The 13739-nt window shown below is 54.8% G+C and overlaps 1 protein-coding gene across 2 annotated transcripts in view; it reads right to left on the reverse strand.

Moving 5' to 3' along the window:
- Nucleotides 1-2549: 2549 nt before the first annotated feature.
- Nucleotides 2550-13739, reverse strand: part of ZC3H3 (zinc finger CCCH-type containing 3) — a 181733-nt gene continuing 170543 nt past the window's right edge. For both annotated transcript variants that reach the window (XM_075495373.1, XM_075495372.1), the window contains 2 exons: nucleotides 3005-3085; nucleotides 2550-2824 (listed from right to left, as the gene is read on the reverse strand). In XM_075495373.1, the coding sequence (XP_075351488.1) occupies nucleotides 2793-2824; nucleotides 3005-3085 (113 nt within the window). In that variant the 3' untranslated portion in view covers nucleotides 2550-2792. The remainder of the gene's footprint in view (nucleotides 2825-3004; nucleotides 3086-13739) is intronic.

The following is a 13739-nucleotide window of genomic DNA, read 5'->3' on the forward strand; positions in this document are numbered from 1 at the left end:
TCGTGGGGACATCACCCCATGGTGAGGGTGGTATCCACCACGATGCACCCCATGAGTTGGTGGTACCGTCTTGGTGATGCTCCACCAGCATCCGCAGCACGAATCCGGGTGTTGCTGCACGGAGAAGGGTTGGAAATGATTTTGGGAGGGGGAAAAAAATCATGCAAAGAGGCTGATGCCCATGGTGGGACCAGCTATGGGCATCGAGGAGGAGGAGGAGGAGGAGGAGGCGGCAGCAGAGGGCAAGGGACAGCCACCCTGATGACAGGCAGAAAAGCGAGCCGGCGGATGATGCTAGCCCGGCACCTGCTTCCCCGGCAGGGGACCAAGAGCTGTGCCAGCAGCACCCGCCGCAGGAGGGTTTTCCAGGAAATGTTTACGGTGTTTACCTCCAGAAATGCTGCCCCGTGCCACCCCTCCGGCCAAGGCTCCCCCAGGGCACGTCCTTGCCGGGGCCCTGGGACAGCCCAGCCATGCGCCCACCATCGCAGCGTTGCCAGCGTCACGGGGAGGATGGATAAACCCCCATCGGGGCCCATCGCCCAGGCGTCGTGGCTGCTGGCGGCAGAGGGGGAACCCACCGGGGCTCGGTGACGCTTCTCCAGGGGCCGCGTTTATCCCTACTCGGAAATTAATCACCCCCAAGCAGTGCTTTAACGACAGCCGGCAATAAATTACAATCCTCCCCGGGAAGGGAGCAGCGGTGCCGGTGGGCGGCAGAGCCGCGGCTCTCAGCGAGCTACTCATTGCCTCGCTTAATTAGTGCAGCACGAGCCGTAATCCCCGTTAGCCTGCTCATTAGGGAGCCGCAGCCACGGGAAGCACCGAAGCTCCTGGCCACCATCACCCCGTACCGGCCATCCCTGGGGACTCGCAGCATCATTGTCTCCTCCGGGGCAATTTTTAGTGAATTTAGGTTTTGTTTTGGTTTTGTTTTTTTTTTTTTTTTTAGGAAACCACCACGTGAAGAAACATCCTTTCTGGGTAAGGGCGGGGGGAAGTTGTAATAATTAAAAACGCTGAAAGGTTTGGGGAGCAGAGCATCAGCAGCTCCTCGAGGGGATGTTCGTGCAGTATCGCTGAAAAAAAGAGCAAAGCCACGCTCCGACCAGGCGCCCGGGGGAAGAAACTCTTTATTTACATATCAAAACACACGGGTTAATAAAAGACATTTCATATCACCGAAGATGACGATGTTTTTGTTAAAAAAACAGCTCGCTGTACACACACCGGGGTATGAGGGCAGTCCCGGGGAGGGGTCCTGCCGGTCCTCGCAGTGGCTGGGGGGATACTGGGGACACGGCCATCCCAAACTGGTCTCCAAGTGGCACTAAACCCCTCGCAGCTGCTGGTTCAGCAGCGGGCAGCATCCTTAAACAGGAGCCCGGGGAGGCGACAGGCATTAACGATATCGTGCCTTGGTGGCACGCCGTGCCCCGAGTCACCCGAGCCAGGTGTAAATCCCCCACCACGAGCCGGGCAGGGGGGACGATCCCAGTGTGTCGATGGGGGGTGATAACAAGACCCCTCCACGGGGGTCACCTGGGGAAGGGGAAATCCCCGTGGGGACCCACGCCGCCCGGTTGCAAGGGGGTGAAACCGCAGCCGTCAGCCCCTCGCCGGAGCCGCGGTACACCTGAGCCCACGGCATCACGGTGGCTCCGTCGCCCACCCCACCGCCAAGCGCACCTGGGTGCTGGGTCCCCAGGGAGCCCCAGAGCTCACCCCCGTCCCCGCTGTTGCCTTTTCCCCGCAGGGCTTTGCCTGAAGGTGCTGCGATTGAGGGGCAAATCCGGCCGCCCCACAGGGCTGCCCCCGGCTCTCAGCACCTCTTGGCAAGGGGAGATCCCGTAGCTGTCCCCAAAATCGCGTCCGTGTGGGGGAATAGCATCCGCCACCCCAAAATCCCCCTGGAAATTGCAGCTACAGAGGCAAAACCTCATCATGCCAGCAGCTACACAGCCGGCAGTACTCGGCTCGGCACAATGTTCCCCACGTGCTTTGCTCCTGCCTGGATTTGCAGTGACCCCCCAAAACCCCAAAAGAGCTGGTTTGGGTCTCCCAAGGGAGCCCAAACCCCTGCTGGGATGGGGAGAGGCGGGGGTCAGGGTGCAACCAGCCACGGGAGATGCCGACGTGCTGCAGGAGCATTTGGTGTGAGCTCAGCGCTGCTTCCAACACACGTTTCCACTAGGGATGCTCTCGGCACACGGCTCCGCTCCAAGAAATCTCCTCCCAAAACCAAGGGGATGGAGCGGGATGGATGCAGGTGGGCTCTTGGCACGGAGAGATCGGGGCTGAGCCGTGTGGGGGCTTTATGCCCTGTTATATCCCGGCACGGTGACTTGCGACCACCGGCCACGCTCTTCCCCAGTATAGTGGCTGACCTGGATGCGGGCGCGTTGGGTGATGGCATTAAGCTCCTCAGGTCCCCATGTCACCTCGTGTCCGGGACAGGAGCAGAACCGTGATCTGTGGGAGGACCGATAGGGACGGGAGCCTCTTCCCAGTCCCGCAGGCATCCAAGGAGCCTGGCGGCAGGGCTTGCCTTCAATAAACCAGCTGAAAAGATAATTTATTGGCAAATTAAAACATTTCAAACAAAGCTGTTTCCCCTGCGGGAATGGGTGGCGCTTCCCCACGCTGCCAGCCGGCTCCTTGCCAAAATGATGTCCCGGAAGCAAGATGAGAAGGGGGAGCCGCATCCGGCCGCGGCGTCCTGAGGTAGGTGCCAGGTCGTGCCCGGCTCTGCGGTTCCTGAGCTGGTCGGCTGCCGCGGGGTCGGGTCTCACTCATAGACGGGGCTTGATCTGCAGCCGTTTGCCTGGAGGAAGGAAAGGAAAAGGTGATGGTGGGTGGTGGGTGACACACGTCCGGACACCCCCGGGCTTCTCCTTGCTCAGTTGCGGCGGGTTAATGCATCAGAGATGGGCTCGGGCACCGGGGATGCGGGTGGTCCTCTGCCCCAGCAGCACCCGACCCCGATAGCACCCACCGGCCTCACCTTTGCCGCCGTCCTCCAGACGGGTGTTTTCAGAGTCCCGCGAGGATGCCGGCGGCAAAGTCCTCTTCCATTTGGTGCTGCCTGGGAGCAGAAAGGAAAAAAAAGAGGAGAAAGTCATCAAGGGTGGCTCGGGTCACCTTGGAAATCCCTTGGGATGTGGGCGTAGGAGCATCCCGAGCTCCTCTCCTGCTCCCGCAGCCTCATCGCTTCGTGCTTAAACGGTGGGAAAAGGGAGTAAAAGCTGCCTCAGAGGGCACGGTGCCGCCAACGAGAAGGATTAATTAGTGAGCAAAAGGAGAAAAATAAATGAGCCCACCTAATTGCATCCCGTGCCTCCCATCCTGAAGCCTGCAGTGATGGTTGCGGCTCCCTCACCGCCCTGCCAGCCCGCTGGTGGGGACACACGTGTCCCCAACACGGTGCTCAGCCTGGCCTTGCTGTCCCACGGCCCTTTCCCCAGCCTTTCGGTGCAGAGTTGGTGCCTTTGGGGTGGGGATGTGTCTCCCTGCGAGCCCAGAGCTGATGTCCCCCTTGGCCATGGCCGGGAGGGAGTTGGCTGGTTCCCCAAATCCCCGAGCATCCCCACAAGCGGTACGGGACAGAGGCGCTCGCAGGTCCCCTCTCACCGCGGAGCAGCGAGTGTGCCGCAAAATCCCCAAGTTACGGGTGAAAAAGAAAATAAATAGTAGCCAAACCTTCAAATTGCAGCACAGGGTGAGCGTCACGACCTGCGTTGGGGCTGGGCTGGAGCAGGCAAGAGCAGAGCACCAGCAAGCAAGAGGTTAACTCACGCTCGGTGCCCTGGCCATGCTGGTGAAAGGTTTGGGGAACAAATCTTTGAGCCACCCCCAGCATGCCCCCGAGATGCTCTGGGCGATGACTTCTGCTTGCTGGAGCACTGTGCCTCCCCCAAAGAAGGTCCCAGATGCTCGTACAAAGCCAAACCCCCGTGAAGTGCCGCTGGGAGGTGACCTCTTTGCAGGACGAGTCCAGACACATCCCATGGACCAGGGTGGACGGCGTGAAGGCCTCCTCCGTTTCAGCCACAATGCTGGACATGCCTTTCTGCAGAATTTCTCCTATTTTCCCTCCCTGAAGGGTGCGGAGAGGTGGTTGCAGGGTGTTCCCTGCCAGATCGAGGGGTGGGCAGGAGCGTGGTGTCCTCTCGGGCGAGAAGACGCCGAGATGAATGTGGATGGGAAAAGGAGGTTTCCCAGAAAAAAGGACCCACAGCTTGTTGAGCGATGAGGTTTAGTGGGAAAAGTCCCTTCTCACTTGGGATTACAGGAGGTGGAGAAGACCATGGAGGAGCTGGAGGGAATCCAGCCCAAACCCCATCCAGATGCAGATGTTCTGGATGAGCAGCACACAACTTGCCCATGTTTCTGCAAAAACCCAGCGTCGGCGCTCCCCGCTGCATGCCACTTCCCAACGATGATACCCAACGTGGAGGTGGGACCACGGGCACCTTCGAGCAGCCTTGAAAGCCCAAAGGAGAAGGTTTTGGGGCAGGGGAGGCAGGAGGGGTAAGGACCCCAAGCAGCATCCGACAACAGGGAGCCACCGCGAGTTTTGCTTTCCTTTTAAACTTGGGTAAACAAACTTACTCGGCGTCTAAGCCGCCGTGGCAGTGATACATAGCTTTTGAGCTAATTTATGTAAAATAAAGAGGGCTCATTTAGCACCTTTCCACCCTTAATATAACACCCATACATCAGCGGGCTGCACAGCAGCCACGACGGGCTCGGCTATTAGTCACCGGCGACGCAGCCAAATTCGGCTTCGGGGAACGGCAACGCTGAGCAGACTTGGCCTCTGACCACCCTCCTAATTTTCCAGCTGACCCCAAGTATCCCTTTTGCATCAAGCCAGATGGTTTTCCCAGCCTGGGATTTCCAAATCTGGCCCCAGTGGCTGTAATTAGGGTCCAGCAGAGCCACTGCCCTTCGATCCCAAGGGGTCAAAATCAGCATCTCCTCATTCCTGCCCTGCCACCGACCGCGGCCCCGGTCCAACAAGAACGGTGGAAACAGCTCAATTCCCCCTGAGGAAACTTCATTAGCTAATATCCGTGCAGCGGCACGAAACCCATGCTTTGCAATTCAAAGCAAATATGATTACAGAAGTAGAAATATAGATTTCTTTTTTTTGGGGGAGAAAAAAAAGAAGGTGATTTTTAAATCGACCGTAATTAGCTTCCCGACTTCAGTACGGGGTTGCACGGAGCCGAGATGCTTTCAGAGCATCCACGCCTGATTTCGAATTTATTTCTCAAAAAAGTGAGGAGGGCAAAAATGAAATAAAGCCAAAATAGGTTGTAAAAGGACTAAACTGGTCCAGTTTCTCACCTCAGATGGAGGGAGATGCTGCTCCTGGAAAGGATGGAGCAGTGGATGCTTCACCCCGCGGGGAGCAGCCGGGGTCAGGCAAACGCCGCATCCCAAAACACCCCGCTGCAAAAGCCGGGGGGAGACCTGGAGAAAACGGGGGTGTCGCTTAACCCACCCCCGCAAACGAAAATATATTTTCTGCTTTTGTGCACGGGAGATCCTGCAAATGGCGTGATCAATCTTGGGTTGCATCTCGTGCGCCTTCACTCTCTCCCCCCCGTTTTCTTCTCTGCATTTCAGCAGCCACGCAATCCATCTTCCAGGAACCAGGTATATAATTTCTAGTTAGCGAAAGCCGGGCTAAGAAACCCCTTTTTCATTACGATGATTGAACTGCTTCCAAAGAGAGGAACCGGGGCTGGATCACGAGCTCTCCATCGAAAGCCGGGCGGCTTTTGCTGAGCTTGTCAGCCTCGCTGGAGAATTAGGACTTCCAGCGCTCTTCCTCCTGATGAAAATCAACATTTATTTTGCCTAAGCCTAAGAAGGTGTCAGGCAGACGGAGAAACTTGCCACTCTTCGCGAGGAGAAGGGAGGGAAAAGAAGGAAATCTAATAGAAATATATTATCAAGTCTGAGGAGTGGACAGTGCAGTAAATCACGCTTCAGGTGGCACCATTATATTTTTCAATAAAACCTGGCCTTCCCCCAGACGCCGCCGAGCTGAGCGGCTCCAGCTGCACCTGACGGGAAAGTTAAAACAAAATTCGTTTCATCCAGATGCTGATACAGGAGGATTTAAAAGGATTTAAAGGTGGGGAATCCCCTCGGATGGGGGATAAAAGGAGGTGGCTCGGGTCCTTGTCCCCAGATCCTCTCCCTGCCCACCGCTCCTGACCACTGAGGGTTTAAAAAAACTGCTTTTCTCCCCAAGCCGCGAGGGTGGGAGGCAGCTGAAGATGCCCCGCATCACGGGTGGAAGATGCCCAAGCCCCAAAGCCAGGGGATGCAGGGGAAGACGGCTCGCTCGCAGCTTTCCAAACTCCACCACCCGACTATAAAAAGCTTTGCCGGAAGGAAAGCCGGTTATATCGATGTTTTCCCTTCCTGACCAAGCTCCAGCCCGATGGGATGTTTGGTCTCCATCGCTCTCCCGATGCTGCCGGGGGTGTTTTATCCTCTCGGGCATCCAGCCGGGCTCCGGGAAGGGGCTTCGCATGGGGCACGGTACCCGCAGCTGCCCCGCTCCTCCCCGAGAGCTGACCCCGTGTGAAATGGCCTCAAAGAAAAAAATATAATCCCATTCCCGAAGGAAAGCGGGCTAACGAGGTGGCTGCAATTAGCAACTGTTTTAACAGCCAGCCAGCTAACGCTCCGGTTATTAATACAGCAAAGGGGAGGCAAAAGTTTCCACCTGATGGCTCGGAGCGCCGAGATGCATCCCAGCATCTCCCTGCCGGATGCTCAATGTTTAACGCCACGAGGAGAAATCCCCAAACTCCACACAGACTTTTACCCATCATTCCCGAAGGAAAAATAACCCTTAACCCCTTCCCGGCTGCTCTGGGGGAGCCCGGAGGCTGAATCTTTCCTGGAAACAGCTTTTCCTTTCGCAGCGAAAGCGCTCGGCTGAGTCAGCTCCCGGAGAAACCTAGGCTGAGAGATGCCTTTTTTTAATAAATTAAAACTATTATTAGTTTTTAATAAAGCCCAAGAACAAAAGGCGGGATGGAAAGGCTAAGCTCCAGAATTTTCCGCAAATGATTTTTCACATGGAAAAAGCTGCTGGGGGGCTGGATCTCCTTGGCTCGATCCTGCACTAAATCCACCCAGTGAGACAACCTGCACCAAAAACTCACCCTGCTGCTGTTCCACCCAGACCTTCTGCCCCTCAAGTGAGGGAAACATCAAGGCTGGGATGTCAGGACAAGCTTTGTCCAGAAGGAAAAATGCTCGGATGTTTTCTTGCTTCCTAACCGGGATGTCTGAAGCGGGGATGTGCTGGGGGAGATGTCCTGCCAATGCCCGGCAGTGCCCATCTCCTGCCATGCTTGCAGAGCAGGACATCTGTGCCGGGATGTCCTTTCCATGTGTCTTCTCCTTAATTCCTTCTTTTTGGAGGAAAAAAGCAACCAGCAAACTAGCCACTAGCTGCAGCAGTGGAGAGGGGCTTCGTTGGGTTGCGGGCATGGCAGAGATGTTTTGTGGTCTGGTGGCACACGTTGACATGGCCGTGATGACGTATGGTGAACACCACATCTGTCCTTCACTGGTGAGCTGAAGCTTATCCTGAAGAAGACAGGATTTCACTGTCTCAGAGGGCTCTCCCATCTCATTTTTTAGGTTATTAAATAACTCAAGGAGGGAACAACAGGGCTGCCAAGTGGCAGCGGGGTGAACAAGAGGGGTCTTCAGAAATCCCGAGCAAAGTCTAAAAGCCCTGGTCTCCAGACCTTCCATCACAGGTGGACAAGACCCTAAAAAATGGGTAAAAAATTAATATGGAAGAAGCAGATTTCAGTCCTGGCAAAGGAGTGAGACTTGGCAGGTCTGAAAGTCGCCTGCAAATCAATAAGGGAAGAGGATTGGAAACGTGCAGGTGGCTTGGTGCAGGCAGAAAGTAAATCAGAGAAGAGTATTTTCGACGGCCTTTTGTGGGATAAGAAACAATGATTCTGATTCAGAGCGAGAGCCCGATAAGAAAAAGTCACAGCACTCACTGGGTTTACTGGAAGTTTCAACTAAATTGGCCACTTTGCAATAAGGAAACTAAACGGCAGTGAGGTTTCTGACTTTTGGACCTTCGCAGAGCCACCAAGACACGAGGAGATCCAACCCCAGCCTTCAGCAACACCCGTGGTATCTGCAGCACCCCAAAGCCTGATGGTGCTCCAAGCCTGATGGTGTCCTGCAGCAGGATCAGGGCTTTAGTAGGGGATGGAGATGGAGGGGATGGAGGGATGGAGGCAAGGGCTGCCAGATATAAGGCGTCGCTGCAGAGGGATGGGCAAGGTCCACCAGGGAGTTCTCCCCTGGTGAGGTCCACCAGCCTGAGTACCAGCCCGTCTGTCTCTCCGGGCTGGGAAGGAAGCACCCATGACCAAGAAGATGTCTGAAACCACTATCCAGGGTGGATGAAAGCAACCTAAACCTCCCCCACTGCAGAGACTCCCACCAAACAGCCCCCAAACCCGTATGGACCTGCTGACTCAGGAGGAGAAGATGCAATCGCTAATGACCTGAGCAGATCCGGCCTGTTAACAGGAAACCAATTAGACTGATACACGTCGTCCTGCTCAAGGGATGGGTGCAGCCCGCTACCTGCAGCTCGATAGATTTTTGCATTAGAAAAAGCAATTCTATTAGAGGTTTGTTAATTCAGTTATGAAAGAGTTTTGATGCTCTCTAATTAAATTCTCCCTGCATGCCCAATGGAGCGTGCGTCGGCCGGGGGGCTGGCGAGGGAAGCATCCACCTGCAGCGGGATAAGACAGCAAAGGCGAGGAGGAGATCAGGGTGAGCACAGGAGCATCCCATCACCACCTGCCAGGTGCATGGCTCACCCTCTCCGTGACAAGAAAGATCTGCCAAGTGCCAGGAGAAGAGCTGGGAAGATACCACCAAAGTCCACGCTGCCCTGGAGCCCTCCTGGTTGATGAGTCATGAGACAGGGAGGGTTCACGGGTACCATCAGGAAGGAAGATGGAGATTTCCTGCTCCCTGTCTGGACCCTGGTCCTTTATCCTACGAGAGCAGAAGACCTCAGGGGAAGGCAGTGATGGGAAGGTTGATTTAAGGACAAGCACGATCCTAACTCACTTTTCCTTTCCCTACAGACTTCAGGGCTTGGTGTCCTGCTGCCCTTCCTCTCCTTAGCTTGTCCTTGTCCCCTTGGTATCATCTGGGAGGATCTGGGAGGTCCTGTAACTCCCACGAGCTCTCACTATGACCATCAAAGTGCTTCCATCTACACCTGCTATCTCCTACCTGTCTCCTAAGAGGTTCTGTCAAGGGACACATCCCCAGCCACACGTCCTGGACTTTCAGCTGTCACAAGCAGAGACATGATGAGCTGGACCTTATTGTTGAGGTTGGACAGGTTTAAGCAGGAGGTTGGATTCAATGACTTCCCTGGGTCCCTTCCATCCTATGATCCTAAGGGCTGGACTTGGACCTGAAAATGGCCCAGGGTTGCAGGGGAAGAAAGATGACCACGGCGTGGTCATCCTGTACACACCGGTGGCATCTCCATGGGGTCTGAGGAAAAGGTCCTGCCACATGGATCCTGAGTCAATCGACCACCGGAGCAGAATGAGGGGCCAGCGGAGGAACCTGTGGAGAGGGAGAACTCTCGCAGCAGAAGCCTTCGTGGCATCTGCTCTAGCAGACCTCTGTCACAGGGGCCCTCGGGGCACCAGCTCGCTCTGCTGCAACGCCTCCGCCACGTCAGTGAGCAGATGGCACCGGACATGCAACAGCCTTGGCATTGGGACACGGATGCAGCACCCTGGCCAGTCACATGTCCATGTGGAGATCACGTAGTTGCCCCCGAAACACAAAGGAGATGGTTCATCTGTTCCTCTCATGCCTGAAACCCATCCCCAGCTCTCCCCCAGGCCTCTCAGCTGCTTCCACCCCACGGATCCCCAAGCCACCCGCAAACCACCAATAAAGCTCCAGAGCTCTTGCTAATTAGGAGAATACGGCAAATGGGGAAACTGAGGCACACAGCTGTGAAACACCACTATCCTACTAAAACCCATGTTCCTGCATAAAGATTTCAGTTGCTGCTCTTGCCAGCAGAAGCTAACATTACTGTGACCGAAGATCTCAGATGATCTGCAACCATCTCCCATCAGTCTGATCTGCCCCAGGGACCCATGACGGGGCCAGGAGCAGCCCTGAGGAGTCCCCTGGCTCTCCACAAGCAAAAGGCCACATGGGAATAACCCGAGGCAAAGCAGCCCTCAGCCCATCGGCCCCCTCACTCTTCCCAGCCTGGTGGGTGACCAAGCAAGGTACATATCACAGCGGCCCTGAGATGTCACAAGCCACCTCACTGTCCACTGTCCCACAGCCCTTATTAGAAGGTCCGCTGATCTGGCTCCACAGCTTGCTGAGTTTCTTGCTGCTGTGAGCACCCAGGAAGCATGGAGCAAGCAGGGGTACAGCAGAGTCAAGGAGTTATTGCCATTCTTTGGGTGATGCACCAAGACCTTCAAGCAGGTTCTTCAAAAGCTGGGAGGCCCAAGAAAGAGCTTCTCCAGCACCTAGGCCAGATGATGGGGAAGAGAGGTCCATTCTAGTGACAAACTCTCCATGAGAGGCCTGTATGGCCAACAGTTGGCCATAACACTCCCACCAGCAGTGGCAGACACCCACCAGGACTCTGCTCAGAGAGGGGGTGCTGTCGATGACAAATCAATGGAGGGAACCTGGAGGAGGAATATATATAGAAGAAGAAGAAAGACTAGGAAGGCTGTGTGGGACGGAATAGCTTCCCTCAGCCAAGTCATGGGAGATCCAGAGGCCATGGAGGTGGCCCCACCCAAAGAAGAGGACATGGACATGGTCCCACTCAAAGAACAGGCCATGGAGGTGGACTGGCTGTAGATACAGCCATTGGCCCATGACTTCATCATGGCAAAGGTCCTTTCCAAAAAGAGCCAATGACCCCCACCAGGAAGGCCAGGACTTCTGGTAAGTCTAAGGTGGCTCAGATGCCTCCTGAAGTTAACTGGGATGGAAGAGACAGGGCGTTTCTGTCTAAAGAAGAGAAGATGGAGAATTGCTGAGTTCAATTACCTGTCTTCAGCTGTGCTCAAATAATCGCTGTCTTCAGTTACCTAAAGGTGGTTGAAGATGGAGCCAGACTCTCCATGGAGGTGCACGAGGGATAATGGATCAATAAAAGAAAACTATATAAAAAATTGTTCCCCTGGGTAAACAAAAGGCTTCAGATTTATCATGAAGAAATCTGAGTTCAGCACTGAGGTCTGCACTAAATGCTTCATTAGCAGCGCTCTTCAGGATTGGGCTAATTTGGTAGCACTGTGGAGATACCCAACACTTGCAAGACCACACCTGGAGCTCTGCGGGCTCCCCAGTACAGAAGGACATGGACATACTGGAGCAAGTTCAGCGGAGGCCACCAAGATGGTTGGGGTTGGAGCACAGGATGTACAAGGAGATGTTTGTGACCACACAGAGAAACCAGTTCCCTGTATTTTATCCACAAAAACACTTCCTCCATGACCCTACCAAGAGGAGCAAACTCCACTAAGCCCTGCCGGGGTCAAAGCTGACAGCAGATGCTGGCTCCTGTTATCCCAGGACAACCCCCTTATGTCCTAGCCCTCCATCTCCAACCACACAGATGCTCTCTGGAAGGCTCCAGGGCATCTTCTGCCACTGGCTCACAGCGATCAAAAGGGTTGGTTGCCTCAGCTGGCTGCCGAAATAAGTTTTGGATCAAAGAGCTTGTGTCAGAAGCAACGTTAAAGGAGATACTGCAGGCGATGGAGACCCCACGGGACCCTTGGCGCAGCCGAGAGGGACCGGCTGCATCCATGTGGAGGGCTGGCAGCACCGGCTTTCTCTTAAATTCCAGAAGCTGGGGATGGTCGGACCAGGATCCGGCACCAAGGGGTTGCCCATCCCCACAGTTGCGTGCCCCGTTGGGGGTGGCTCTCAAGCACGGGTCCAGCCCCGCAGAGAAGGGGGGGAAATTTGCATTTCCAAAGTTATTCCTCCAGAAGTGAAAGCTGTAAACAAACCCAGAAGCGCTGCACCTCCACGAATTCCTCCAAAGCCAAAGCGTTTGAGCGTGCTCAGCGGAGCCGTTAAAAAAGACTGTAGCGAGCATCTTCCATTAACGTTACGACCGTGAAATATGACAATAAAATGATAGCCGTATGGTCGCAAATTTGCAGCCCGCCGAGTTGCTAGGGGTTTATCGTCACTCAAACGTGCAGAGAGCTGTAAAATGTTTACAGAAAGGGTCGTTTGCAGCTATAAAATCCTCTTTTCTCTCCTAAACAAGGCTGAGTGGAGCCATTTACAAACCCCTGAATGTTCATCGGGGGAGAGGGGAACATCTGTTCTCTCCAGGAGTTTTCAGTGATCTTCTCGAACAAATTAACTAAAATGGGTGCTTTCTAATTAAATTAGCACTCGATTGGAATGGTTTGCATTGGTGCGCTTGCTTACAATTAGCGCGGGGAGGCCAGTTAGGCTCCAGCGCAGGCTATTTAACTGGAAGGTGAAATATGGAAAAGCCCATTACCTGGAAACGGGTGTTGGAGGGGTAAGGGAGCCCATGTTCCCTCTGGCTCTGCCCTCATGGATGGAGAACACAAGGAGGTGAAGGATGGGATGCCACCAAGCCCACCCTTCCTAGCTGGGATGCTCGGCTGGAAGCTGTTTGCTCTCCCCGTGCCGCACGAATGGGCTTTGTGAAGGAGGCTCAGAAAAGCACCAGCACTTTCAAATTACTCCTCCAACCCCAAATTACAAGGCTCCTCTTGCAGGTTGGGAACCCTCCCCACGGAGGATGACAGCGCGCTCCGCTCCACGCACGCAGACCACATCACTCCTTTCCAGTCCCCTTTTTCTACATCCCAAGGCCAGAGGCTGCAGACCCCCACTGAGACCCCGCAAGCTGACGCTGTTGCCCACGCTGGTCCTTAAAGGTCATCTCCAAACCCCCGCTCCATCCTTCCCGCACACGGCGCCGGTGTTTTTCTTCGCTCCTCCTGCATTTACCAGTATTAAAAGGGCATTTTCTCAAATTGTGACCGTTTAACCAAGCAATTCAGCTCACTCCGTAATAATAACCTGTCCTCCTCCTTATTTACTACCCCACCAATTTGTGTGTCACCTTCAGGCTTTACAAGCAGAAACCGAATATTATCCTTGGTACGAAGGCTGCAGCGGGGAAGGCGCAGACCCCCAAACGCCATCGTGGACACCAGCTACTACCTAGAGCTAGGCAAGGACTCATCCTGACCGCCCACTTAGCTCAAAACAGCATCTCAAGCTCACAAGCACCAGTCCTGGCTTTAAAGGTGATTTGGCCGCCGCGAAGCATTTGGTCCTTTAGCAGCCTCTTTGGATGACGGCTCGTTAGTGGCCAGGGCTCCTTTTCTCCTGTTAGGTTATGGGGGTCCCCGGGTGCTGCTGTGCCCCCAAGCCCCTTCATTTGTGTGTTGAGACGAGACTTTATAATTACCGAGCTCACCTCAGCACCGAGCATGGGCAAACCCGGGCACCGAACAGCATCCTCGCACCCGGGCTCACCGCATGCGATCGCCGCATTCGTTTGGCTTGGAAACTGCTTCATCATCAGATGATTTTACAGCCATCTGCAATTCCTGCCTGGTTTCCCTTTCCTACGGATTGTCCAG

This window comes from Mycteria americana, chromosome 2 (genome assembly GCF_035582795.1).
Source record: "Mycteria americana isolate JAX WOST 10 ecotype Jacksonville Zoo and Gardens chromosome 2, USCA_MyAme_1.0, whole genome shotgun sequence".
Lineage (NCBI taxonomy): Eukaryota > Metazoa > Chordata > Aves > Ciconiiformes > Ciconiidae > Mycteria > Mycteria americana.